At 52.0% G+C, this 27,650-nt stretch overlaps 1 protein-coding gene across 1 annotated transcript; it reads right to left on the reverse strand.

Annotated features, from left to right (window-relative positions):
* Positions 1–1,692: 1,692 nt before the first annotated feature.
* XKR7 (XK related 7) lies at positions 1,693–25,700 on the reverse strand. The gene is made up of 3 exons (XM_024128251.1): positions 25,117–25,700; positions 3,987–4,189; positions 1,693–2,648 (listed from the first exon to the last, which is right to left on the reverse strand). Exons 1-3 carry the CDS (start codon positions 25,698–25,700, stop codon positions 1,693–1,695), a joined length of 1,743 nt encoding a protein of 580 aa, XP_023984019.1.
* Between the last annotated feature and the right edge of the window lie 1,950 nt (positions 25,701–27,650).

A 27,650-nucleotide genomic window follows, 5' to 3' on the forward strand; every position in this document is an offset into this window, starting at 1 on the left:
CCCCTCTAATTCTCATGTCCACTTCACCCCAGCCCAGGTCTGCATCTGTCCTTAATATCGCCTGCTGAGCCCTTGCAGTGAACGCACCTTAGTAGGCATGCGGGAGGGAGGAATTTGTGGGGAGGGGTTCCAAGCTTCGCCTAGAGGCTCTGTCCCCTCACCCCACAGAACTGCTACTTCTCAGCTCCCATACCCCCCATGCTATCCAGGACTCGTTGTCCCAGGTGGAGAGAAAGGACACTGGGTGAGTGGTCCCAAGGATGCCCTGGGATGTTTGGACCATGGGAATGAAGCACGGGTCCTGGAGGGTTGTCGGATCTGAGGCAAAACAAGTCAGTTTTACAGCTGCAGCCCCAGGGAGCTGCATCTGCAAGGTGGCTAAGAGCCAAGATTCATGTCACGTCCCCAGAGCTAATTTTCTCCAGCTGGAAACCAGTTGGCAGTTGAAATGTCTCAGGGGTTCTGAGGACAGTTTCTCCTCGGGAAGGTGGCTGTGGACTAAGGTGGACAGGGGTACAGAACTCTTATAAACCCTAGAAGTCTAGAACTGGAGTACCCTTTCCTAGAATATTCCACTCACACAGGGTTCTGGTGCCCTCTTCCCCACCCCCATGGCAGGAGCTTGAAGCCCCCGCAGCAGAGCAGCAGGGTGCCAGTGTCTGCACCTCGTTAGAACAGAATCCAGGTCAGAGTGACTCCCGAGGACGTTTTATCAGCTATGTGTCCTGGAACTCAATCCAGAACAAAGAATGTCTCTCTAGAACAGTCTCCCTGCTAAACGTGCCAGAACCTCATCTACAATCAAACCCAGACAGGGTGTCTTCCTAGGCGGTTGATCTATTGGGGTCAAGACCTTCATCTAGAAGAAATGTTCCAGATGCTCACCTAGAACAAAGAATGGCTCCTCGAAACATTTCACCTGAGGTGTCTGGAGCCTCATCCATAAAAGAGCCCACAGCAAAGGGCGTCTCCTGAGGAACATTCTCTATGCTCCGGATCGAGGTTGCCCTCCCCCACATCTGCCAGCCCTTCATGCTTCCGCCAGCCTGTACCTCTCCCATGTCTCAGGGTCCTCCCTCCTGTCCACCTCCAGCACTGTCAGCCCCCCACCCCAACTTCCCACCCCACCCCAACTCCCTCCTTTAATTCCCCTCTTGCCCAGGCTCCAGACCTCAACCCACAGAAGCCGTACCAACCTTGTTCACCAGATGCTCCCGGCCTCACCCCACATCTTCCGTGGCCTCCTCCATCCTTCCCGGAGGCAGCCCACCCCCACGCCCCCTGAGGAGCACAGGGCCTAGGTCATGGACCCCCTTCTCTGGCGGGCCCGCCAGCGTTGACAGGTGGGCAACTCCAGGCAGGGGAGAGGGTGTGGGGTCCTCAGCACCAGCCGTGATATGGAGGCCTCCATGAAGGTGGGGCAGCTCACGAGGAGCGTAGCACCAGTTGGTTCCCTGGGCCCCGGTTCAGGGGAGTTTAGGAAATGGGCCACAGGGCTGAAAACAGGGCCAAGGCCTGGGGCCTCCCCAAGGCTGTCCCCTCCCGTGAAATAACCCAATGGTGGGCGCCACTCTACCCTTGGACCAACGGATCCACTCCCCCTCAGCCTGGTGGCCCTGAAATTCTGGGCTCAACACTGTGCTCGATGTGGGATCAGCCAAGGTTCATCCCTTTTTGCGGGGACACTGTGACCTACACCGTGGTCTCATACTCCAGCAGCTCCTGGGAGATCCCGATGCTCCGGTACTGCAAGCGGGGTGTCGTGGGCGAGGAGGATTCCAGCGCCAGAATGGTCTTCCGGAGCCGGCGGTCGATAAAATGAGCGTCCCAGGCAGGGTACTTCTTACGAGGCAGGTCAATCCGAATGACAGGCCCCTCTGTCCGCAAGGTGCGGGCCACGGGCGTGGGAGGCAAGCCAGGTCGCACCTGGAAGACAGGTGGCGTGGGGGTCCCCGCACGCTCGACTCCCACGGAGGCCCCATCCCGCTCAGTGCCTGTAGTCCTGGGCAGGGACCTCGGGGGACTTGTGACAGCATCGGCTGGTGGGCCACAGGGCCCTGGGGCCTCAGGGCAGATGCAGCCAGGCATCTGGGGACCCAGCAGGGGCCCGTTAGGGTGCAGGAGGCAGTAGTAGACACACATGAAGAATATGCCCAGTGCGAAGCTGGAGGCCACGACGCAGACCAGAATAAGTGAGTGGAAGTCAGTGGAGAAGTTGCGGCTGGAGTACCAGAAGCCGGTGAGCACGGCGTTCTCGAGCAGGACGATGCAGTAGTAGAGGGTCATGCGGCGGCGGCTGCGGCCCCCCTTGACGTTGAACCAGCAGAAGATGTAGATGATTCCCACCACCATGTTGTAGATGATTTCTTCCCACTTGGACATGCAGAAGTCCGTCTCGCCCTGGATGACCCAGAAGGTCATGATGCACCAGTGGGCCACAATGAAAATGCCAAAGTAGAGCTTGTAAACGCTGGCGAAGAGCGCGAAGGCCAGACTGCGGGCCGCGATGGCAAACAGGTGCCACAGCACCTGGGCCACGGCGCCCTTGTAGGACAGCGGCCGCTTGTCGTCCCGTGAGTCCCGCAGCACCTTCTGGTAGGAGGCCAGGGTCCAGGCCAGGGACACGAGTGAGGCGGAGGTGGAGAGGGCTGCGGAGACAGGGTGGGGGCAGGGTGGGCTGGGTTAGGGATGGGTCCGGGTTGGGGTCTGAGGAAAGGGGGAGGGGTCTGGGTCAGGAGCTGGGTTCTGAGGAGGTGTGAGGGAAGGGTCTATAGATCAAGAGGGGTGTGGAGAGGGTCTGGGTGGGCGGTCTTCAAGAACACTGAGGCAGGGGTGAGAGTGGACAGGGTTGGGTACTTCTACAGGGGTTGGAGCATAAAGGGAGAGGGGAAGTGGGTGATTTTGGTCTCCATAAGGGTCAGGTTGAGGTCTCTAGTATGGGGCTGTTAGGGTTCAGGGGTCTTGGTGGGAGGGTGGGAAAATAGGGTCCAGGACTCTGGGAGTGAAAAAGGAGGTGAAGAGGGGGGGTCATGATTAGGGAATGGAGGAGCCAGAAGGCACTGTTAGAAGCTACAGGCCACCAGGATGAGGCTGGGGCATGGAAAGGGGTATCCAAGCTGAGCGCAGCTGAGGGCATGGGAAGAAAATCCCGGGTGGGAAGTTTCGACTGGGGCCCAGGACTCTGGGCGAGGGATGCCCAGGGAACCTGAGAGATGGTGACAGCGTCTTCTGAAACACTGAGGGTGTGTCGGGCAGTGTCGGGGCGGGGCGGGAGGAGAATGAGGAGCTCCAGGGAGACCGGGAATGCGGTTTTTCTCTGACACTGAAGGGGTTGGCCTGGTCTGTTAGGGTTAGAGAAGGGGCAAGGTGGGTGGGCGGAGTGAGCTCATGGGGACCAGGACAAAGCCTGGGAGGAGTCCCCAAGGGGCTGAAGAGCCATGAGGGGTGGATGGAAAGGCTCTCTGGAAACTGGTGGTGATTCAGAGAGTCTGTGAGGCAGAGGGGTCCCCAGGAGATGCAGGCTGGGATTGGGACAGTCTGGGGAAAGCAGGGGCAGGGGACTTCCCTGAGGGTCTGAGGTGTGGGGATGGGGTCAAGGGCCTCTTTGGACTTGGCAGAAGGGAGGTCTGGTCTGCCCTGGCAATGGGGAAGGGAGGAGGGCGGGAGGGCGTAGTGCGCAGGGAGTCTGAGAAGAGCAAGTGAGTGGGGCGTCTCCTAACACTGAGGGAAAGGGGGCCATTGGAGGGGACCTGGGGCTCTCCAGAGGCCGGGAGAATGGTGAGAGTAGAAGGGGCGGGGCCTCCAAACCCCCCGACAGTGAGTGCGCCGAGGTGGGGGGAGTGGACAGGGCCTCCCCAGGGGGCCTTAAGCAAGGGGCTGGGGGGGCGGGGGTGTGTGTGGACAGGTGGGGCCGTCAGAATAGCGCAGACAAGCGAGCCCCGGGGGCGGGGGCGCCCGGGGCGGGCAGGCGGAGGGGCGGGGCTCACCGGGCAGCAGGTCCGGCGCGCCGCCGCGGTGCACCAGGAGGCTGAGCTGCAGCACAAGCTGCGGCGCGCTGCGCAGGAAGGTCTCCAGCAGGCGCAGCATGCTCACGTCGGCGCTCTCGAACAGCATCCTCCAGTAGAAGTGGCGCCGCAGCCGCTCCCCGCGCCAGCGGCTCTGCAGCCCTAGGTACATGGCGCGCAGGTACCTGCGGGAGGACGTGGTGCTCAGGCTGTTGCGCGCGCTCATCCCCCTCGCCCCCTCCCAGCCAGACCCTCGCCACCCAGCAAGTGCAGAGGGCCAGGGCGCGGTGTTGCCCTGGGCAAGTCACTTACTGCGCTTGTTTCCTCAGCTGTGAAACGGCCTCATTGAAAGGATCACCTCACGGGGCTGTTGTTGGGCTGCTCCCACTGGGCTCGCTAGCTTAAAGCACTGGCACAAAGTAAGCCTTTAATACAGCATTATCAGGATCATTCTTGCTATGGCAAGTTAGGGCCTGCTTTCTTTGCAGGACTCTGGACACCTTACCTGGAGCTTGCAATAACCCTATTATTATCCCCATTTTATAGATGAGAAAACTGAGACTCAGAGAGGTATGTCATTTGTCCAAGGTCACACAGCTAGGAAGCAGTGGAACCAGGATTCAAACCCACGTGGGCTGGTCTCAGACCCACACTCTAACCAATAGGCAACACTGCCTCTCACTGTAAGCCATAAAGACTTGCCCATACACAGGTTCCTTCAGGGACAGTCCTGGTGCCAGCCCCCAGTTCTGTTGCCAGCTTCCTGGCCTTTTCCCCAGCCCCACGTCTGAGTGCCCAGTTCTCGCCTTAGGGAAGCTGCTCAGAGATCCCCTGGCATTTGCGACTTGGCTGCTTCCTCTGGTGCCACTTCTCCCAACAAACTTCACAGCTCCAGCTGCTTTGCACACGTCACAGATCTGCTCGCCCTCACTGCTAAGCTTTTGCACTTTCTGTTCCCTCTGCCTGGAACACCTTGCCCTGTCCGCCAACCCCACCCCAGCCCCAAACCTGGATAACTCTTGCTTTTCATCCAGGGCTCAGCTTTTAGTATGACTTCTTCCAGGTAGCCTCTACCGATCACCCTCCACCTGAGGTAGGGGCCTCTCCCCGGCTTCCCTCCGACCCAGCACTCGTCACAGTGGGTTGTAACTGTCTGGTTATGCATCCATCTCCCCCAGGCTGTGAACTCCATGAGTATGACTAGGTCATAACTGACTGCTATACCCTCAGTTCTTGGCACACGGTAGGTGCCAATCCTATTGGCTGCATGACTGAGTGCATGATTCCAAGTTTGTTTAACTGAATGGAACTCTGGTAGCCCAATAGGAGGTATGGAAGGGATCTGGAAGTCCTGAGTTCAATTCCTGACTTTGCTTCTAATTTGCTGTGTGATTTTGAACAAGACCCTCTCTGAGTCCTAGTTGATTCCATCTAAAGCGGTTGTGAGGATTAAATGGATGAGGGACTTTGCAACTATAAAGTGCAGTGCCCATTAGGGTGACAAAGGACCTGTCCACACAGATCTCTGCCCTGGTTCCTTGCCCAGCAGCTCCACTCCTGGCTGTTGCAGGTACAGACCCTGCTCCCCAACCCCCAAATTCTCTGATACACAGGACAGGCAAGCCCTTTTCATAAAACCAGAGAGGGCTCCTCTAGGAGTCATATCCCCCAAAATCAGGGGAGAGAATCCTACCAGATTCAATGACCCTATTACCTGAATCCAAAATCAGGGAACCAGGGATCTGGGGGTCTACTCCCAGATGTGAAGTGCTGGCATTTCCAGGATGTTCTGTATTCAGCTGTGTGTGACCAGCCCAAGGGAGGAACCACAGTGCTCCCTGGAATTTGTACTCAGCTAATTCCCAGAGTTTTCCCAAATGAGTATCCTGGTCTTAGCAATGGTGTGGCCCTCTCTGGGCCTCAGCTTCTCTATCTGCCAACAAGAGGGATGGGCTTGGAGACTTTGGAGGTCCTTTCAGAGCTAATGTTCTGAGACCCAAACTTTCCCCCCAAAACATGGCCAGAAACATCCCATTTAGGCCTCTCCTTCCCATCTCTGGGTCTTCTGAGGACCAATCGGTGGTGTAGACACACCCTCAATGTGAAACAGTATGGGATTGGCACCCAGGACGGGGAAGAGGGCTGTTCCCTCAGAAGCTGACTCAAGATGCGAAGGCCCTTCAGTCTAACTCTCCCGTCCAGGGCTGGAATCCCTTCAGCAGTTCCCAGCCCTGTGCATTTACCCCTCTGCTCACACACTTCTCAGAACAGGGAGACGCTACCTCTTTTTTTTTTTTTTTTTTTTTTTGCGGTACGCGGGCCTCTCACTGTTGTGGCCTCTCCCATTGCGGAGCACAGGCTCCGGACGCGCAGGCTCAGCGGCCGTGGCTCACGGGCCCAGCCGCTCCGTGGCATGTGGGATCTTCCCGGACCGGGGCACAGACCCGTGTCCCCTGCATCGGCAGGCGGACTCTCAACCACTGTGCCACCGGGGAAGCCCGACGCTACCTCTTGAGGCAGAGCCTCTGGCTTCCAAGCAGCTCCAGGGCCAAACTGTGTTTCTCTTGATGAGCAGAAATTTGTCTCCTTGTGACTTCTATTCTCTAGGCCCCTGCCTACCCCCCAAATAAGGATGTCTGCAGCTAGAATCATTCATTCACATAGCAAGCATATCTTGACCACTTGCTGTGTTCCAGGCCCTGTGACCGTAAGTACCTCACAGTCCCACAGGAGGACAGACAAGCTAAGAGCTGAAATAGATGCTCTAAGGTGCTGTGGAACCCAGAGAAGGGATGGGTAACTTTAGCTGGGGAAGACTTCCTGGAGTCTTCCAGGGAAGACTTCCTGGAGGAAGAAACATTTGATCTCCGTTTTAAAGAATGGGTAGGCATTTGAAGGCACATGGGAAGCAGAAAGGTATTTTAGGTGGAAGCCCAACTAAGGCAAAGGTGTAGAGGCATGAGAGAACATGGCTTTTTAGGGGAATGGCCAGGGTTTTGCCAGGCCTGGTGGGGAGGGTTGTCCTAGGGAGGAGCATTAGAAGACTAGAATTGTGAAGGGCATCAAATTTTGGACTGAACAGTTCATATTTTATTCTAAATCTGAATTCTATCCCAGAATCAGGGGTGATATGATCAGCTCGGTGGCTTAGAAAGCTCACTCTGTTGGCTGGCTTGGAGGAAGGCCAGGTGAGTCCCCAGTTTAGTTCAGGCCTGAAATGACAGGGCTGAGTTAAGGCAGGGCACAGAGGAGGAGCCGAGCGCAGAGCTGGAGATGCCAGAAGTGGGGGCGACTCGGGGAGAGACCAGGATGGCCCCCAGAGCTTCTCAGGGCCCAAAACACAGACCACCTGTCCCAGCCTCCATCTCCCCCTTCCCATTCCCTTTCCCAGTCCTGTGGCTCCGGCTTTGAACAGGAAGGAGAGACCAGCTGGTCCAGTGTGAAGGGGCCTGGGGAGCTGGGGGAGGGCAACACCCTGGAAGTTTCCCTCAGGCTGGAAGACCATCTGTTTCCTGGCCTGGGTCAGCATGAGAAAGGCCCCAGCTCGGCCAGCATCCATCACCACCTGACAGGCTGCTTGCCCAACTCCCCACCCATTCCTGTCCCCTCCTGTGCCAGCTCCCAACACCCCACACCCCGGCTAACAGCAGACAAAGGGCTTACCCAGCCGAGGGCCGCTGTTGGGCCAGAGCAAGGAAGGGGGAGGGGAAGAAAGAAGGCTTCTGAGACCCAAGAACATGGGGTCAGCAGGGAGCGTGGAAAGACCATGCTGCAGTCTGAGGGTGAAAGGGCCTCGGTTCAGCCTCCTTCTGCCCCTTGCCCCTTTTGGCAACAAGACCAAAAATCGTGGCTGTCCTTTCCAGCCGGTGGTAAATGCTCGCTGCCAAGGGCCTGCGAGGTTTTCATGGGCCTAGCAAAACGTTTGAAGCCTGGAAAAAAAGTTGGCTCTAAAACACAGGGAAAAACTGCAGAATCAAAATTAATAAATGTTTAATTAAATGTCTGCAAAACAGAGCATGATATCAGCCAGTCGACTACAATTTGGCTTTTATCTGGGTATATATAATTTACATTCGATGTTTGATATGGCTGCATTTTAACATGCTTGATAGATGTGGGGCCCACAAAAGTCTTAAAACAGCTCTGCCCAGGACATGCAACCTAATTTCCCTGGGCCTCAGTTTTACCTTCTCTAGAAAGGGGCCCAACACGTGCCCTCCTGCCTACATCACAGCCACTGGGGTAAGGATCAGGAGACAAGATGGCAATATGCTGGGCTTGTGGGTTTGCCCGTGCCCTGGATGCTGTGTGGCCTTGGGTAATCTCTCTGCCTCTCTGAGCCTCATCTTCCCCCTTGTTGTGGGCATTTGTAAACTGTAGAGGGATGTGCACATAGTGAGGGTGAGCATATGCTAGGTGGAAGCCTCTGGCTCCTTCTGATCATCAAGCAGCCTCTCTCTTTTAATTGAAAGTTGACATACTAGCAGGTGCCCTTAAAACCTCCTCCAGGAAGCCCACCTGATTCCACTGTACTTGAAAGGAAGTTGGAAGAAGTTGATTTTCACCACAAATGGGACCGATGCCACCTACAGAGAACACCTCATCTCAGGGAAAGGAATCCAGCTTCAGGGGCAGTGCCTCTACTCTCCTCCAAAACACATCCCCAGTCTGTCCATTCACTGACACCACCCTGGTCCAGGTCATCGTCATCTTCTGCTTTCTCAGTCCTGCATCCACTCCTGTGCCCCACCACCATGGTCCATTCTCCACATGGCAACCAGTGGGATATTTTAAAAACGAATCATGTCAGATCATGTTATTCCCCATCTCAAAATCTTCCAAGGGCCTCCCATCCCACTTGGAATAAAATCCAAGCATCTCCCCTTGGCTTGCAGGCCCTAAGCCACCTGGCCCTTTCTGTTTCTCTCAACTCGTCTCAAACCACTGCTTCATTCATGCCCTGGAGGTTCCTGGAAGCCAGCCAAACTTGTTCCTGACTCTGGACCTTTGCACTTGCTACTTGCTCTGCCTGAAACACCCCCTTCCCCAGATCCTCCTGTGGCTGATTCCTCAGCTCCCACGTCACCTTCTCAGAGAGGGCCCCCCAGGCCACCCATCCCATGTCAGCCCCTCCACTCTCGCTAAATCACTCTCATCTCTCATATCACTCTGTCTTATTTTCTTCTTAACATACACTATGAAACAATCTTATTTATTAATTTACACATCTATTTTCTGTTTTACCACTGTGGTTTGCTGAGGGTCAGGACCTCATCTATCTTGGTCACCACTGTGTCCCCAGCATCAGTACGTGTCGTAGGCACTCGATAAATATTTGTTGAATGAATACATGTGCATGAGTGTTTGCAGGTGTCTCCCTCCTGACCTTGGAGGCCCTGGGGCTTCTCTGCCTGAGTTTGCATAGAGCCAGAACATCTGTCCTTCCTCCTCCAGGAAGCCTTCCCTGATGCTCCACAGCCTGGTTGGGCCTCCCCAGCTCTGACATCCCCCAGCCTTAAACTGCCTGAGAACAGCGTGAGCCAGAACCTAACAGACAGCTCTACCACCCCCATTTTACTGGTGAGGAAACAGAGGTGCTCAGACGTCTGTTTTGGATCTAACTTGCTGACTCCCAATCTTCGGCTCGGAGAAGAAGCTTGTCTGGGAGGAAATTGGAAATTGAAGCGGTAAGTGTGTATCGTTGAGGATGGGGTGGGGAGCAAAATGACCATGCCTAGAGAAGAGAGAAGCCAGCAGTGAGGGTGTGAAATCCCTCCACTCAAGGATCCGAAAGGCTGTCTCCTCTGGACCCCCCGGCCCTGCGAGCAGGCAGCTGGGCAGGAGATGAACAGAGCTCATTCCCTTCTCCCCAGGCCCAGGGACTTCCCAGCGTTGAGGGCTCCTTTCTAACAAGCAGAAGAGAAAAGGATGAGTGGATCCCACATCCCTAAGGAGCCAGAAAGTTTCTGGGTCACCCTGTCTCTCTCCTGTTCTCTGTTCCTGGGTTGCCCTGAGTCTCTGGTACCAGTCAGGGTTGCTGGCCTTGGCCTCAGTCTCCATGAAGAAGGTCAGCCCGGACCCGTCTTTTGTGTGTCCTCAGATCCTCAGTCATTGTCTCTCTCTGTCTCTGGCTCAGATCACCTTGTTGTTGTGTCTGTCCCTTGAATGTAGGGTCAGCCTATTTATTTATCTGTTCCTCTGTTACTGTCAGTCAGTCAATCTGTCAGTCAGGGTCACCCTGGGACCCTGGGTCAGTCCTCCTGTCTGTCCTTGGACTACAGGTCACATCGTCTCTCAGACACTATGTGCATCTGTTAGTCAGCTTGACCCTGGGGTCCCAAGTCAGCCTGTCTGTCTGCTCTTAGAGGCCAGGAACGTCAGTCTGTCTGTCCCTTGGATGTCAGGATAGCCTGTCTGTCCCCTTGGATAGCAGGTCTGCCTTTCTGTCTGTCTTTCTGGCTGTCTCTTGGATACTGCTTGTGGGTCTGTCCGTCTTTCAGTCTCTTGGCGGCTTGGTCCATCAGACCAAGCTTGGTCCATCAAGCTTGGTCCACCAGAGGAGCTGGTCTGTTGCTCAGCTCGTGGCTCGCGTGGCTGCCAGTTTTCCGGCCGCCCTCCCCTGCCTGCTCCCCGTCTCCCGACTCTGGGGCTCTCTCTATCTGTCTGCGTCTCTCACATCCTCGGCTCCTCCATCTGTCGATCTCAGCGTTTCCGAGTGTGTGTTCTCGTCCCTCTCCACTCCCCCTCACAGCTCTGGGCCAAAAACACAGCAGCTTCCAGCGGCTCCCCCGCTCCTACCCCATCCAGAAACGGCACCACGGCCAGCTCTCTTGTCTCCATTGTGGGCCAGGCCTGCAGGCTCTGGAAGGTGACCAGCCTGGGCTGATGGAAAGGAGCAGGAACACTGTACCAACTGGGCCCACAGCTGCTCTGTAAGTCTGTAGGGGGATAGTGTGCAGGCAAAAATAATGATAGTAGCTCACACTTATTGAGCACCAACTGTATGATAGGCTGTGCTGAGCCTTTTTATACATATTGTCCATTCCTCACAGCAAATCTTTGAGGTGGGTACTATTATTATCCTTATTTTACAGATGAAGAAACTGAGACCCAGAAGGGGACTGGGACTTGTATAAAGTCACACAGCAAGTTAGTGCCAGACCCAGGACTCAGACTTGGCTCTCCATGGGCCCCTGCATCAGAGAAGGTGCTTCAGTTGCCTGGGAGGTATTCAGAGGGCTGCCCGGGAGGACCCATGTCGGACAGGGCTGGACCTAAAAGCTTTGCTTGGAATTATGTGGGTTTAGAGACAACTGGGGAAGGAGTGACAATAGTAGTTGGAGTATCAGGAAACCCAGGCTCAAGGCCTTCACTGGACTTTCTGGGAAAGTCCAGTCCCTCTGTGGGCTTTAGTTCTCCTACAAAATAGGTCCAAGGAACTTGATTCTTCCCTACCCCAAGGAGGTTTTATGAGGTGCATCTCCCCCCCATCCAATTCTGATAACATTAAGGCCCAACAGCTGTCTCCTGAACCCAAGTACTTCTCCCCACCCCGGTGTCATCACTCTGGTTCAAGCCACCCAACCCCAAGCAGCGGCAGCCTCCATCTCCCTTGATCTCCTTCCCTCCATCCTTGCCCTCATAGACCGTATTCTTCACACAGCAGCCTGAGGGGTCCTGTAAAATCCTAGGTCAGGTCATGTCACTCTCTACCGTCCTTAGAATAAAATCCTCACCATGACCTGTGGGGCCCAGTGCGATCCAGCCCCTGTCTACCTCTAGGACTTCATCTCCCTCCGCCTTCCCCCTCTCCCACATCTCCAGCTACACCGGTCTTGCTTCTTCCTGAGCACCCCAGGCTCCCTCCAGCCTCAGGGCCTCTGCTTGGAAAGGGCTTTACCAACACCTGGCAAATTCTTATTCTTTCCATCTCAGCTCAGTGTCACCTCCTCAGAGAGGCCTTCCCAGATCCGGCCCCTGCCTTCCAAAGCAATTCTACCCACCCCTCTTGCCACTTTCTGTCGAGTTACCCTATTTTCGGAATAACGCATATCACGACCAGAGGTGATCTAATTTACTTGCTTACATATTTCTTGTCTGTCTCTCCATGAGTGTGGGGACCACGTTTGTCCTCTGCTATACCCCTAGTGCCTGGCACAGGGTTAATGTGCAGTATATATTTGTTTCTTGAATGAGTGAATGAATGGAGTGTGATTGTATTTTATAAGCCCCCAAGTGAAGGCTGTCAATGCAGAGGGAAAGAATCAGCCTTGAGAGTCAGGGAGACCCGGGTTCAGATCCTGACGCCATCATTTACTGTCTGTAGGGTTTTAGGCAAGTTGCTTCCCTCTCTGAACCCTTCAGCTCCATGGCCACCTTATGCGGTAGCTATAAAATCAGAAAGTGGTGATTTGTATAAAATGCCCAGACCAGTGCAGGGTATTCAACCAATACGAGGTTTTAAGAAGCTGACAGACTCAGAGGCTCCGGCAGGGAGAGGAGGTCTTGTAGTTTCCCGTTTAGTTTCTGGCGGGGCTGAGACCTACTCCTCGCCTGACTTTCCCTGGTGCTCATGGAATCCATCCTCAGGAGACAGAGGGTCAGAGAAGTCCCTTCAGGACAAGTTCACAGGGCAGGGCCTTATTTGGGGTCTTCGCTCTCCTCCAGAAAATAACTGCCACTCATCAAAGACCTTCTGGGGGTACTTTGCTAAAATCCTCACTGCAGCCCTGTGAGGTTTCGTGGGCATGACCCCCATTTTCCAGATGAGGAAACTGAGTCTCAGAAAAGAGGAGGTTCACTTGACGTTTATGCACCCAGCATTTGTGAGTACCTACTGTGTGCCAGGAGCTGTGCTAAAATGCTGGTGGACACGATGGTGAGCAACACAGACCCAGTCCATCTGGCACTGTCTAGCAGGGAACCTGGACATTAATGAAATCGTCCGGTAGACTTGAAACGACAGACATTCTGTGGGTTGCAGACATGTTCCAACTGGCTTCTGTGCTCCAGCGCTGAGGAAGGCAATGCTATGGGAGAAGCGCCCAGCTTGGGAAGGGCGTGGCAGTCAGGGAAGACTTTCTGAAGGAGGTGGCTACTGAGGCATGATCTGAAGCAGGCACAGGAGTTAACCGGGTGAAGGGAGGGAAGGGAGTTTCTGGCAGAGGAACAACATGGGCACAGGTCCTGAGTTAGGCGGGAACAGTAAGTGGTCAGAATAGCTATAGCTATTTCTGGCTATAGCTCCAGAAAAGGAGGTGAGAAAGCAAGGGATGAGGGGGACCATGGTGAAGCATTTGTCTTTATCTGAAGAGTGAAGATTGTTTTGGATAGCACTTCTGCATTTTAGAGGGAGTACCCTGGCTGTAAGGAACAGATTGGACGGAGGCAAGGGTGGAGGTTGGGAGACCAGTTACCAGGTGAGAGGTGAGGATGGCCCAGACAGAAGGGATGGACCCCAGAGACATTTAGCAGGCATGTGGAGAAGTGACTTGCCCAAGGTCAGTAGCCAGAAGCATCGGAATTGCATCTCAGATTAGGAATGGTGGACTCCATTTCACCACAGGCATGGATCAAGCTTAGGACCTAGATGCAGTCTGTGAGTTCCCTGCAAAACATTGGGCCTCCAATTATACAGCTTCCTCACCTGAAATGTGGCCAAGGAAGCTCCTGGGGGGAATGGCCTTGAGGCCCCCTCCCCATCTGTCCACTCCTCAATGCTGAGAACTCCTGCAAGGATGCAAAATGGGACCTTCCTGGAATTGGCAGCCTAATGAGTCATAAATGTCAGTAAAGGATGCGATTTTACACGTTTGGCTCCCATTTCATATGGTGCTGGGAGCCGGGCTGTCTCCTTCCTCCTCAGCAGCCCCCTACAGAGTCACAGCACTTTTTTTTGCTGGGCTAAGGCCAAACATCTCCCTGCCACTAATTTTAGGCTCTGGCTGTAAAGCTGAGACCCTCTCCCAACCCGCCCACTGCAGTCAGCTCCCAGACAGTGCTCCTCTCTTTGCCCAACAGGGAAGCAGGCAGGTCCTCTCCAGCAAAGCATTTGGGACCAGGTTCCTGCCTCTTATGTTCTTCACTGTATGCGTGCAGCCAGATCTCCTTCCCTCTCTGGGCTTCACTTTCCGCATCTGTGAAATGGGTGCAGAGCAGAGACTGAAAGCCAGGACTCCATACTCTAGCCCAGGGCTCTTTGATCCCCCCTTTCCTCTTTTCCTGATATCCCTGTGCCACATTGGGATGGCATGAGCCTGTGAGGGAGAAGGAGTTAGATCCTGGTCTCCTGGTGGCATCTGAAGGTACTTGAAGATCAAGGCAGGGAGAAAGCACCACTTCTATTTGTCTCTGATCTGTGAGATCCTAGATGGTAGAGGAGCCGAGCTGATATTATGAGGGACTCTGGGGAATGAAAGAGGGGTGTCTAGAAAGGTAGCTGTCCCTCAGCTCCAGCTGATTGCTGCCATGGGAGAATGTGAGCCCAGTATGGCTGGAATTTCAATTTTTCAAGAAGAGCTGGAAATTAGGATATTTATGCAAAAAACAAAACAAAACAAAACAATAAAACCCCAAAACTTCAATTTGGAAATGTTGGCAACTAATTTTAAAAATACCATATGAATTTAAAAGAAATTATTATTCCTTTTTTAGGTTTGATAACAGTATTACATACTTCAATTATATTTTTTAAAAGTCTGTCTTTTTAGAGATGTACTGAAATATTTTGGATGCAATGATATGACATCTGAGACTTGCTTCAAAATAACATGGAAGGGCAAGAAATGGGGTGGGGTCCAGACCTATACTCTCCAACACCTACGTGTCCTACACTAGCCACATATGGTTCTTTAAATTTAAATTAGTTAAAATTAAATGAAATTTAAAATTCAGTTCCTCAGTTACACATTTCAAATGCTCAATAGTCATGTGTGGCTTGTAGCTACTGTATTGGACAGTGCATTTCCTATATACATATATAGCATTTCCATCACTGCAGAAAGTTCTTTTGGATGGTGCTGGCCTAAATAAAACAAGGTTGGCCAGGAGATGATCATTCTTGGAGCAGGATGGTGGTATACGGAGGAATCATTATCCTGTTCCCTCTGCTTTTATATATTTAAAATTTTTCCATAATAAAAAGTTTCATTAAATAGTAGGGGGAAAAAATAGTGTGGGACAAACGAACACATCCTCAGGCTGGATTTGCCCTTGGGCCACTGATTTGCAACCTGTGGTCCAGCAGATAAGCATCACAAAGCACCCAAGTTAGATCCACAGACTCTTAAAACTGTGAGGGGCTTTAGAGATGACTGGTTTATCCTCCAAACTGAAGGCAGCAGGCCCTGCTACAGCTTCGCTGCCAAAGTCAGTCACTTTTGTCTGCATGCATGTCTGGTGATGTGGAGTTCACACCCTCGGGGCAACCCAGGGAGATCTTTCTTCTTATCAAACAGCTTCTGCCTCCCTTTAACCTTGGGTTGTCACCTATCCTCACACTGTCTCTGGAGTCACAGAATAAGTCTCCTTCCTTGAAGGGGGGATCTGTGGGTGAGGGGTAGTGAGCGTTAGGACCCTTGATGCCCTTCTCCCACCCCTTATCTTGTTATGAAGCAAGTAAGATGGGCTACTACTTGGGCCAATAATAATTGGTAGTAAATATTTTCTGGGCATATAATATGTGAAGACCCTATTCATTTACATTATCTCAAGAGATCTTTACAAGAACCTTAAGGGGTGAATACTATCACCCCATTTCACAATGCGACTAGAGAGAGCTCCAGCTGGTGGAGCAACTTGCCCAAGGTCACACAGTGAGGAAGCCATGGCGCCGTGGGCTGTACCAGTGCCCCAAGCTCTCAGCTACTCTGCTGTCTTGTCCAAGTCCTGGGAAAACTCATCCAGGATTCCCAAGCCCCCAACTGGACTTTACAGATGGGATAACCGAATCCCAGGCAGAGAAAGGTCTTGCTCAAGATTCTGATTTCAGAAACAGACTCACAGACTTAGAGAACAGACTTACGGTTACCAGGGGGGAGAGGTGGGGAGCAGGGATAGATTGGGAGTTTGGGATTGACAGGTACACACTGCTATATTTAAAATAGATAACCAACAAGGACCTACTGTATAGCACCGGGAACTCTGCTCAATATTCTGTAATAACCTAAATGGGAAAAGAATTTGAAAAAGAATAGATACATGTATATGTATAACTGAATCACTTTGCTGTACACCTGAAACTAACACAACATTGTTAATCAACTATACTCCTATATAAAATAAAAAATTTAAATAAAGTTACGTTACTAACAGTGGGGGAAAAAAAGATTCTGATTTTAAAGATTCTATTCAGTTCACATGAACGTTTATTGAGCACCTACTGCATACGAGGAAATTCATCTCCTGTCAGACACATGTGCATCCTTCTGGGAACTCAGCCCCGGGGTTGCTTCTACTACATCTTGTACAAATACATATGTATTGCCCTTAGCCTGCATTTGTTCACTGACAGTTTGGAAGGCTGCGGATGAAGGCCTAAGCAGACCTCAGCGCTGTGTCCACACAGCAAGGGGCTCCCACACTGCCTTAGCGCCCCCCACATCAGCCACAGATGCAAACCCTGCTTCAACAGAATTTGTGTTCTAAGACCCTACTATGGACCTCACCAAAGCTCGCTGGGTACAAGGCCACCAATATCAACAGAGTGTCAGCTCGGAGCCAGTCATGGTGGGGGACAGAAAGAAGAAGGAACAAGGCCTCAACTCCCCAGGTGCTTTTAATCTGGTAGGAAAACCAGCCAGGTGGGCAAGGATCACAACAGAATCTGATCAGGACTGTGGGGCTGAGGAGGAATGAGTAATTGTGCATGGGGGGAAAGTCGGAGAGGAGGAACCCAGAATGTCAACAGTGGGTACTTTATATTAAAATAAAATTTAAAACATACTTTTCTGACTTTTTCCCTCTTCCCAAAGCAATATATGATTGTTTTGTAAGAATACACTTAACTAGCAAAAGGTAGTATCTCGTGGTAGTTACACATGTGGGCTTGGGAGCCTGACTGCATGGCTTCAAACACTGGCTTTGCTACTTATGTATTAGGAGGCTGTTACCTCTCTGTGTGTCAATTTCCACATCTGAAACATGGGCCAATAATGCTAGCTAACACTACTTGAGGACTTACTATGTGTTGAATACTGTGCAAAGCATGTTCCATATATTAATTCAATAAGCCTTCAGAATGGCCATTTGTATAGGGGTGTTATCCCATTTCACAGATGAGGAAACTGAGGCCCAGAGAGGTTAAGTGACTTGCCCAAGGTCACATAGCTCCTAAGTGGCAGAGTCAGAGTTTGGGCTCCACAGTCCTTATTATTCATTATTACACTCCCTACCTGACAGGACTGAAGAGGAATGACCTAATCTATGTCTCTATAAATGGTGACTATAATTTTTAGTAGTATCTGACTCTTTAAAAGTAGGTATACAAATGTAAATTAGATAGCTAGTGGGAAGCTGCCGCATAGCACAGGGAGATCACCTCTGTGCTTTGTGACCATGAGAGGGGTGGGATAGGGAGGGTGGGAGGGAGGGAGACACAAGAGGGAAGAGATATGGGAACATATGTATATGTACAACTGATTCATTTTGTTGTAAAGGAGAAACTAACACACTATTGTAAAACAGTTATACCCCAATAAAGATGTAAAAAAAAAAAAAAGAATAGAGTGCCATGTTATATTAACTTGTTAGAGCTGCCATTAAAAAAAAGAAAAAAAGGGGCTTCCCTGGTGGCGCAGTGGTTGAGAATCCGCCTGCCGATGCAGGGGACACGGGTTCGTGCCCCGGTCCGGGAAGATCCCACATGCCGCAGAGCAGCTGGGCCCGTGAGCCATGGCCGCTGAGCCTGCGCCTCCGGAGCCTGTGCTCCGCAACGGGAGAGGCCACAACAGTGAGAGGCCCGCGTTATTCATTATTACACTCCCTACCTGACAGGACTGAAGAGGAATGACCTAATCTATGTCTCTATAAATGGTGACTATAATTTTTAGTAGTATCTGACTCTTTAAAAGTAGGTATATATGTTTTTAAAATGTATGCAGGTAAAATGTATTTCTTGGTTAATTAAAAATCAGAGTAAAATCATCAAGTGATACAAGAAATATCTAATTAGTAAGGGAAAATCTCCCCTAACCCCACCTCTTCGCCCCCAGAGATAATAAGTGGAGGGGAGTCTTCTTTGCACCTTTCCTGCGCTGCCTGAGGTTTCAACAAGCGCATACAGCTCCTTTTTAAACAGACAAAACAACCAAGCAGTTTTCATTTTAGATGAAAAATGACAACAATTAGCCTGATTGAGGAAATGGGAGGTGGGGTCTGAGGGGCAGAGGGTGGCACATATTGAGTTTGTTCAGGGCAAGCGTCTCAGAAGGGGTGGCATTTGAGCTTGGTCTTGAGGGATGTACAGAGTTTCACTGGGAGGAGGATGGGGCGGGGTATTGCTGAAGGAAGGACTGCAGGCAGCTGCTTAGAGGCATGAAGAAAAAGAGCATGTTACTTATTTGGGGGGGAGGGTAGAGCAGTGAGGAGATGAAAGGGTGGGAGGTGCGGGGCTTGACACCAGGCTATAGCATTAAGACTCGCTCAAGGGGCAGAGGGGAGCCAGGGCTGGCCCTCTGGCTACAGAGTGGCAGGGTCAGCTCTGAGCTTTAGAACTACCATTCTGGCCGCAGGTGGAGACAGGATGGGGAGGAGTGGACTGGGGGGAGACCGGAGGCTGATAGGATTTCCCAGAGGAGGAATTCCGAGGCCCTAACAAAGGCAGAGTGGTGAACGGAGAGGCCAGAGAAGATCCCAACCCATCTTCCTTCCTCTCCCTGGGGACCTTTGCCCCAGCTGCCGGGGGTTCAAAGCCATTTCCTGGCAGCCCTCCCTCCTCCCCCAGGGCTTCTCCTGTGTGGTCTTTATAGATCAAACAGGGGACGCTGGGCCCAACTGCCGCCGCTGTGTCTGTTAGGAGCTGCTCTAATGGCCTGTTGCTGCCAGCTGGGCAGGGAGAGGAGGGCGGCCGGGTGGAGAGCGTCGTAGAGAGGAGTCTCCCAGGAGGTGGGTGATGAGGCTAGACTGGAACAACCCTGCAAGGTCAGAGCAGGGAGGGACCTTGTGGATAGTCACCGAGTTCAGGGGGTTGTAAACATGTTTCAGCTGTAGGACTGTCCAGACAAAATCTTAGACACGTGACCATCATATCAAGAAAGAGAAACTTGAGATACTCAGGTTGAAATGATGGTAAGAGGTGAAACACAGTTTGAAAACCACTATGGAATCCGACTCCTGACCTGTTTTATGTATTACTTATATACTTGTATTATTACTGTACAACTAGTAATGGCTACTGAGAATTGAGCACTTCCTGTGTTCCAGGCACTGTGCTAAACACTACACATACATTCTTTAATTTACTACTCCTCCAAGCCACATGTGATACATACTATCAGTAAGAATGTCCAATTTGCAGATGAGAAAATTAAGGCACAGACAAGTTATGCCATTTGCCCCAAATCACAGAAAGTGGCAGACACAGGATAAGGCTGATTCCAGAGTATGAGTTCTTAACCATTAACTGTCTGGCCCCAATGGGGAAACTGACCAAAGAAGGAAAGATATCCTGTCTGCTGTGCCTAAAACAGACCCCCGGCCCCTCTGCTACTGCCCTGGTCCAGCCCCCATCTTCTCTCACCTGGATCATTGAGGGTGGATCTCTTTGTGGGTCTCCAGGCTTACCCGGCTCCCCTCCAGTCCATTTTCCATCCAGCAGCCAGAGTGCGCATTGTAAAGCATAAGTCTAGACCCTGTTCCTACTCTGCTCAAATCCTCTTGGGCTCCCCACTTCATGCAGAGTGAAAGCCCCAATCCTCCCCCTGGCCTGTGGGACCCTGCGTCATCCACCCCCAGCCACCCTGTCCCCCATCGTCTCCTACAATCTCCCCCCAGCTCTCTGCTCTGCCACAGGGCCTTCCCCCTGCTCTGCTCCTTCCCTGTGCCTGGAACGCCCTTCCCAAGACATCCACACAGCTTGCCCTCACCCTGCTCAGCCCTCTGCTCACGTGCCCACGCCTCACAGAGGCTGCCCCGACCACCTTATCTTGAAGGGCCACACCCTCCTCCTTTTCACTTTTTCCATAGTTCTTACCACTATCTGACCCTATATTTTATATTATGCATTATATTTATATTATATATTATATTTATATTTTATATTAGGTAATATATATTATATTTTATTTTGTTTGTGTATTGGTTTCCCCCACTAGGCTCTTGAGCTCCAAGAGGGCCGGGACTTTGTCTTGTTCACCGCTGTATTTCCAGCACTTAGCGCAGTGCCTGGTAGACAGCAGGTGCTCCGTATATCTGTGGAATGAATGACTACAGATTAAAGGCACAGCTGCCGTGTCCCTATGGCTTCAGGCTCCTTCAAGGCCCTCTTGCCCTCCTGCCCACTCACAGCCCACCCGCTCAGGGAACAAACCTCTTTCTACAGGGAACAAAGCCCAGGCTGATGGTCCCAACCGTTGCCAGGGGTTCTGAGTACTTAACGATGGCCAGCCCTTTGCTAAACCCTTGGTATATTATCTCTTGAAACCTCGAAACAACCCAAGAGGTGATACCATATGGTCTCTAGTTTATAAAGGATGAGACTCAGGCGCCGAGAGATTATGTGACCTGTCAGGATCACACATATAAAGTGGTATGGTCAGGATTTGAACTGAGGACATTTGAATCCAGAGCTCATGCTCTTAACCATCACGCAAAGCATAGAGCTCCCCGGAGCGGAGCCCCAGAGACTGACTTTCATACCAGGTAGGTCACTAATTCATTTCTGAACTTCTCTGGAGTGCAGGGCTTGTGAGGAGGCAGAGGGAGAAGTGCTGGGGCCTAGACATAGACAGTGTGCTAGAGGGAGGGCCTTCAAAGCCCAGTTTGCCTCTTTCCTTCCCCTCCCTCCCATTTTGGGGTCCCCAGATCCTGACAGCCTGGGAGGAATCCCATGCCAGATCGCCTTCCACTAATTGGCTTAACAAACCCGCTTATCTGGGCAAAGCTGGGGCCCAGTGAGTTGAAGATTAGGGAAAGCAGGATTCATGCCTTACTGCTCTCCTGGCCACAGGGTCAGAGGGGACAGGGTTAGGACTTTAATTGGCTTAACAGTGCTGAGTGGCTTAACAGCTCAGAGGGTTGGGGGTGGGAGCTGGGCAGAAGGGGATGAAAACACAGGTTGGTGTCCAGCCCCCAGCCAGCTTCATGTCTGACCAGAGGAGCTGTGTGTTCTCTCAGGGATCAATCTGTCTCTGTACCGGGCCATTGCTCTGGGATCCTCTAATGCAGCCGGTGTGGTGGTGTCAGGGAGAGAGCCTGGGCTTGGGAATTAGACAAAGGTGGGTTGACACCTCACCTCTCCCCCACTTGCTCTGTGGGTGACCTTTGGCAAGTTACTTGACTTTTCCAAGCCTCACTTTCTTGCCTGATAAATGGGTAGATCAACTGTCACCAGAGGGAAGGTTTTGGGGCAAAACAAGATCACATGCCTAGAGCACCTCACATGGGGCCTGCTGGGACACGGAGGGTGCATAGTGTCTGTGAATTCCTTCCCGTGCTCTCCTTCCTCAGAGCCCCATTTTGTGATTAAAATGCATCTTGCAGGGTTGTTTGGGAACAGAAGAAGAAAGGACCTCAATCAATTGTAAGGAGCTGGCCAGAGATTACAAAGAGGATGGGCCCACATATGTTTCCTGCGGTTGACACTGTTTTTAAAAACCTTAATTAGTAGTTGAATACTGGCAGAATTCACACAAAAAAAATCCCAATTTCCCATTTCTCTTGAGAAATCAAGACTTGACAACACCTGGTCCATGATTTCTTGTGGCACCATCAGCTGGAGCTGGGTGGTAGCTTCAGCTTCTCTAGGACACTGCTTGCCCCATACTGTCCCCTTGTCTGACACCCATGTACTGACACAGTCTGTGTTACTAGCTCCTCAAAGTATTCAAGCTTTTGATTCAGCATTGTACAAGCATAAGGAGTTGAAAGATATCTTTATGATTCAAATTAATTTATTCAGATTTGGGGGCGTGGGATCAGCAGGTGAATGAATGGCCAGTCCCTCAGCTTTGATCATGCAGGTCTCACACACACATCTCCTTCCTCATTACCCTGGGTTCCACCCCTCAGAACATCTGCACCAAGTCCTGCTGAACAGTGAACCTGTTCTTTGTGGGAACCTCATGTTTGCTTACCACATTGCTTAGTTTCTAGGAATACCAACTCTGGTGGCTTCTTGTCTGGATTTCTCTCCATTTAGCCAGACTCTCAGCCATTTTTGAATCCAAAGCTTTTGGGACAGGGGCCCAGAGGTTTAGCTCTGATATAGACCCAGAGTCAGAATTCCAGAAAAGGGAAGGCTCTTAAGATCATCAAATCTATTATTCTCATTTTACATACAGGGAAACCGAGGCCCAGAGGTGGGAAGAGCCTTGCCCAAAGTCACCTAGCCAGCTAGTTACAAACCTGGATGAAGTCTCCTGGTCCCACCCTACCCCCAATCCAGCACTTTCCTGACAATATACACAGTCTCCCCATCCTTATCCACATAGTTCAACTCCCTCCCCCTCCTTTCCCATTCTTATCTCAGTCCAGCAGAAGCCCTGACTTTCTATCATCCTGGAATCTTGGTATCTCAGACTCATAATTCTTTGAGCTTGGAGGACACTTTAGTGGCAGAATTGCAGGGGAGATAAATTGAACTTGGGCTTTGAAGGCAGAGCGTCTTGAGTCCCAGTGCTTTTACTCCCTAGCCATGTGACCTTGGGCAAGGATGTCCCTTTTCTGAGCCTCCGTTCCCTCATCTGTTAAGCAGGAATGATAATACAACCACATTGCAGGATTATTAGGAGGGATACAGGAGATGAAGCAGGTAAAAAGGCAATCAGTAGTCTGGCACAAAGTGAATGCTTAATGAAACAATTGTTACAGAACTGTTAATTAGGGCTCTCATGCCCCTAATGCCTAAGTGAAAGAGTCCAGATGTGATCAAAGAGAATGGAACCGGACAAACTGAAGCACATATACCCTGTCTAAATTGTTCCAGGCCTGATATTGCTAGATGCATTTTTTTTTCAAGAGAAGCTAGGATTTTGGATTTTTGAAATACTGTGCAAGCCAGACAAAACACTTCTGTAGGCCAGGTTCAACCTAAGAGCCATTAATTTGTCATCCCTGCAAAATCAACTCATCCCAAGCCCCTCATTTTACGAATGGGGTAGAGTAGAAATCGCTAGCCCTTTTATCTAAGAAACCATGGAGTTCAATGGACCCTCAGCCATCTGCAGCCACTCCCCTGAGACCCCCACCTCCACCCCATGGTCATTTTTTGCTCTGTTTGAGGGAAATTCAGTTTATGCTCAAGAAAGAAGTATGCATTTCTTGTAAGTAGATTCTGAAGATGGGAGAAGGGGGTTTTGAGGTAGCCAGTGAGTCAAGGGGCAGCTGGCCCATTTTAGGCTGAAGGAAAAGGGGGATGAAGCTTTGGTTACCAAGAATAGGAAGTTACCATTTCAGAATCTAAAAATATCTTTCACCATCTGTCCACTCGGGCACAGGATGATAAATGCAGATTAGTTCCTGGATGTAGACATGAATATTTTTTGTGTCAAGCTAATAATAATAACACCACCTTGTGTGGATAGAGCTCCTTCCACCTTTTCCCCCAGGGCAAGCTAAATGGAATATATACATCATCTAGGCAAGGCACAGAAGGGGAAACCAAGTCAGAGGGAGATTTGGCAACACAACAAGGGTGACACAGCAAGTGAGCAGCTGGGACAAACCCTGGGAGTCCTCTTTCCAACCCTCAGCTCAGAACTGCATCTTCTGAGTTAAGCAGAATGTGTTAACAAGTAGCAGAATAAATATAACAACAGCAATAATCACCCTTTACTCCACAGTGACTTTGACTTTTTCCATGCTTTCCCCACAGGTGTGATAATCATGATAATCTATTGCATTCCTAAAATATGTTACAGTCTGCAGGGCCTTTACAAAGACCTTCTCTCACCTGACCATCCCAATAGGTAAGAAAATGTAATGTAGATCAATGAGATGAGAGAGTAGGGAATCGCCCTCTCTTCACAGGTTAGGAAACTGAGGCTTGGAGAGAGGAGGGGTTTGTGTAAGATCAAATAGCAGACAAGTTCATTCTGTCAGTGCGCAGTAGAGCCTAAGCTACTAGAGCAATACAGACTCAAGGGGAACCCTAGGTTCAGAATTCCCCGTCTCCAGTTAACTCAGCTCAGCAGCCACCCTCAGTCCTGGCAGAGGAAGAAGCCTAGAATTGGGCTGCTTGTACAAAGCTTCGGTTTTGTCTTACTGTCCTGGGATGAAAGGACAGATAGTGGCTATCTAATCTCAGATTCAAGATCCCATATCCCCATGGCTCTGTTTCGTGGGGGGGCGGGCGCTGCAGAGACACTGGGGAAGTCCTAGGAGGCAGAAGGAGGTAGACACCTTCTCAGCTGGGTCCACCACAACCTTTCCTAAAAGTCCAAAAAGTTTGGGCGGGATATTCATTTAGCTGCCTCGAACTCTGTTCCTCCTGGGAGGTTGGGAATGGACTGCAATTCCGAACTGAGAATCTTTGAGAGCAGAGAGGGACTTCTGAGATCTTTCCTAAGCCCAGGCTCAGGCTCAGCACTCAGGCAGAGAGGAGTGGGACAGGGCTGGATGGAGCCCTGGGGCCCTGTTCCAACCTTCACATTCATCTCCATCGGCCCTGGGCCCTCCTCATTCACACACCCGAGGATCTCTTTCTCTGTCTTCTTGCCCCATTCCCTCTTCCCTCAATAGCCAGATCATAGAGGATGGTACTGAGGTTGATCAGAGTTAGAGGGCAGAGGTCAGGGAGGAGCTGGCAGAGGAGAAATCAGAGCTGCAACAGGGTGGGGCGGGGCGGAGGTCAGGACAGGAGAGGGCGTGGAGGGTCAGAGAAAGGCTGGGGCGGCAGGCAGCCCCTTACCACCTCCCACTCCTCCAACTTAGTTCTCTCCACCTGAGCTTCTCCTACCTCCAGACCTGGCCGAGCTGCAGGAGGTGGACGAGGGTCTGTAGTAGCCAGACGCAGAGGCGGCGGCAGCGGCGGCGGTAGGCGCTGGCCGAGGAGGGCTCAGGTCGGGGGCCCAGATCGGGGCTGCCTTCTTTGGTACGGAAGGCGACGGCGCTGTCCTTGGTGCTGATGACCGGCCCGCCGGCGCCGCTGTCCTTGGTGCTGACTGCGGGTCCCGGGGCCCCGGCGGTCTCCGTGTAGTCGTAGACGAACCAGCGGAAGCTGAGCAGTTGTACGACAAGCGAGGGCAGGATCACAAACAGCAACGTAAGGCCGAAGTAGGTGCGCTGACCCTGCAGGTAGTAGGAGGCCGCCAGCCACAGGTCCGTGGCGCCGTCGGAGAAGAACACGAGCAGCGCGCACAGCACCCAGCAGCAGTCCCGCAGCTCGTAGCGCGGCCCCGGGCCTCCCGCCCCGGTTACCCCGGGGTCCCCGGCTGCCGCCGCCGCCTCCCCGCGCCCACCCGCACCGCCCCGAGCTCCTCCGGCCGCCCCCTCCGGCCCCGGGCCGGCCGCGGCCACCGCTCCATCCGACTTCGCGGCCATGTTGGCGGAGCAGGAGGCGGGGAGCGACTTCCGGGCGGCGGAGGGGGGTGGGGTGCGGAGTGGGAAGGACCCTGCGCGGGCGGCTCCCGCCTCCTCCTCTTCCTCCTCTTCTTCTTTCTCCTCCCCTACACTTCAGTTATTCATTCCCTTCGGCGCCGCCCCCGCCCCCGCCCCCGCCCTTCCCCCACCCCGCCTGGGCTGTGGCCGGATGCGGGCAGCCCTCCAGGGAATGGAGAGGGGGAGGGCAGGGGAGAGCATCCCAGGTCACCCTCCCCTTCCATCCTCAGAGGCGTGGGGCTCCAGCCACATGCTTTCTGCCTCCAAGCCCCCCACCTCACTCCACTTCCTTCTTTCCTCTTTTCTTCACCATCCCTCTCTCCATCCTCTCCTCTTCCATTTATCTCCTCTGTTTACCTTCAGTGGTCTGGGTCTGAGAGTAGGAGACCAGGGACTTGAAAGTAAGGGGCTTCTTAGGCAGGCACCCCAGTAGACCATCACGCCATGCTAACACCCCACTTCCTAGTTTCCAAAGTGTTCACATATTGTTCCATCCCTTTCTTTGATCTTGAGAGGTCTCTTTTCTTATTGTCTTTTTCTTATTTAAGCTGAGTAAAGTGCAGCTCTGAGAGTTGCTGTCTCTTCCCACTCTCCCCTTTCCCTCCCTCAGGGACTGCCTTCATCTGGCCACTGCCCTAGTCGAACAGAGGCTGGGAAGGGGGCAACATCAGAGGGAAAGGGATGAGAGGAAACACCAAGTGGAGGAAAGAGCAAGTGCAAAGGCCTGGAGGCCTGAGACTGGAGGGCATGTTTTCTAGGAGGTCCGGATCACAGATCCAAGGAGGTGGAAAGCTAGGAAAGTTGGGGCTGGAGAGTTCCAAGGGATGCGATCCTAAAGAACCAGAAGCAATGGGGAAACACTGCAGAATTTGAGCAGGGAAGTCATGTGATCAAATCAGGATTTGGAAAAAAGACCCTGCAGCCAGAGGAGAGAAGTGCTTACAGGGAAGCTGTGTGGGGATGGAGAGACCAGAGAGAGAGAGAGAGAGTGATAACAGTAATCCATGAGAGGGGTAGGGTCCCTCATATGTCCTGGATATCCCTAGTTCACCACCCCACTTCACCCTGCTTTGCTCAGATTGGATGTACCAGGGCATTTATGATACAAGCTCTCATGTAGCAGTTTCTCTTTGCTCAGAATCATTCTAAGCGCGCTGTACATTTACTAACTCTTTATCCTTACAATTTGTGAGGTAGTTTATGTTTCCCTCCCATTTTACAGATGAAGAAACTGAGTCACAGAGAAGTTTATTTATTTGTTTGGAATCACACAGTAAGTGCTAGAGTCAAATTCAAACCCATCATCTGGTTCCAGGAGAAGCTTTTCTACCTTCCAAAGGGAGGAAGGGAATTAGGTGAGAAAGGGAGGAGAGAAGAGGGGAGGAAGGGAGGTTTGAGGACCACCCTGCTTCAGAGTGGCAAGGAAGGGAAGATGAAGGGAGACAGCTGCCCTGCGTCAGGAAGGAGCAGCCATTTGCAGTCCTTCAGCCCAACATCCCTTTCATGTCCAGGGACTGTTTTGGTCCCAGCAATGCTCAGGAGTTGGAGTGCCAGCTATTGTCCGAGGCTGAAAATGGAGGACGAACAGTTAGGGATTAAGGGAGTTTTCCAAGCTGGATACAAAGCTGAGAGTCTTTATCCGCAGGCATGTGTAGACTGGTGGGAGTTTTTGTGGGTTGGGCTGGAGGGGAGTCCGAATCCCAATGTGATTAAGCAGGAGAAGTGTCTCTTCCTTTCTTTCTCCTCTACAACCCTAGGCAGGGAGACTCATGTAGTGCATGGAGCCCTGAGCAGAGGGAAGATCTGACCCCAGATCCCCTTATGGCCCTGGGCCAGTTCTACATGTGTATGGCTGGGGCCTGACAGAGTTAGGTTCTCACCTCCGGGCCCCAC

This window comes from Physeter macrocephalus, chromosome 14 (assembly GCF_002837175.3).
Source record: "Physeter macrocephalus isolate SW-GA chromosome 14, ASM283717v5, whole genome shotgun sequence".
NCBI classification, from domain to species: domain Eukaryota; kingdom Metazoa; phylum Chordata; class Mammalia; order Artiodactyla; family Physeteridae; genus Physeter; species Physeter macrocephalus.

What these genes read in the sequence shown, in the direction of transcription:
- XKR7 (XM_024128251.1), bottom strand. Translation starts at nt 25,700, where the DNA reads ATGGCCGCGAAGTCGGATGGAGCGGTGGCCGCGGCCGGCCCGGGGCCG. An exon ending in CAGCTCGGCCAGGTCTGGAG is followed by an intron (nt 4,190 to 25,116) that starts GTAGGAGAAGCT and finishes GTCCTCCCGCAG; the next exon opens with GTACCTGCGCGCCATGTACC. An exon ending in CGCGCCGGACCTGCTGCCCG is followed by an intron (nt 2,649 to 3,986) that starts GTGAGCCCCGCC and finishes CTGTCTCCGCAG; the next exon opens with CCCTCTCCACCTCCGCCTCA.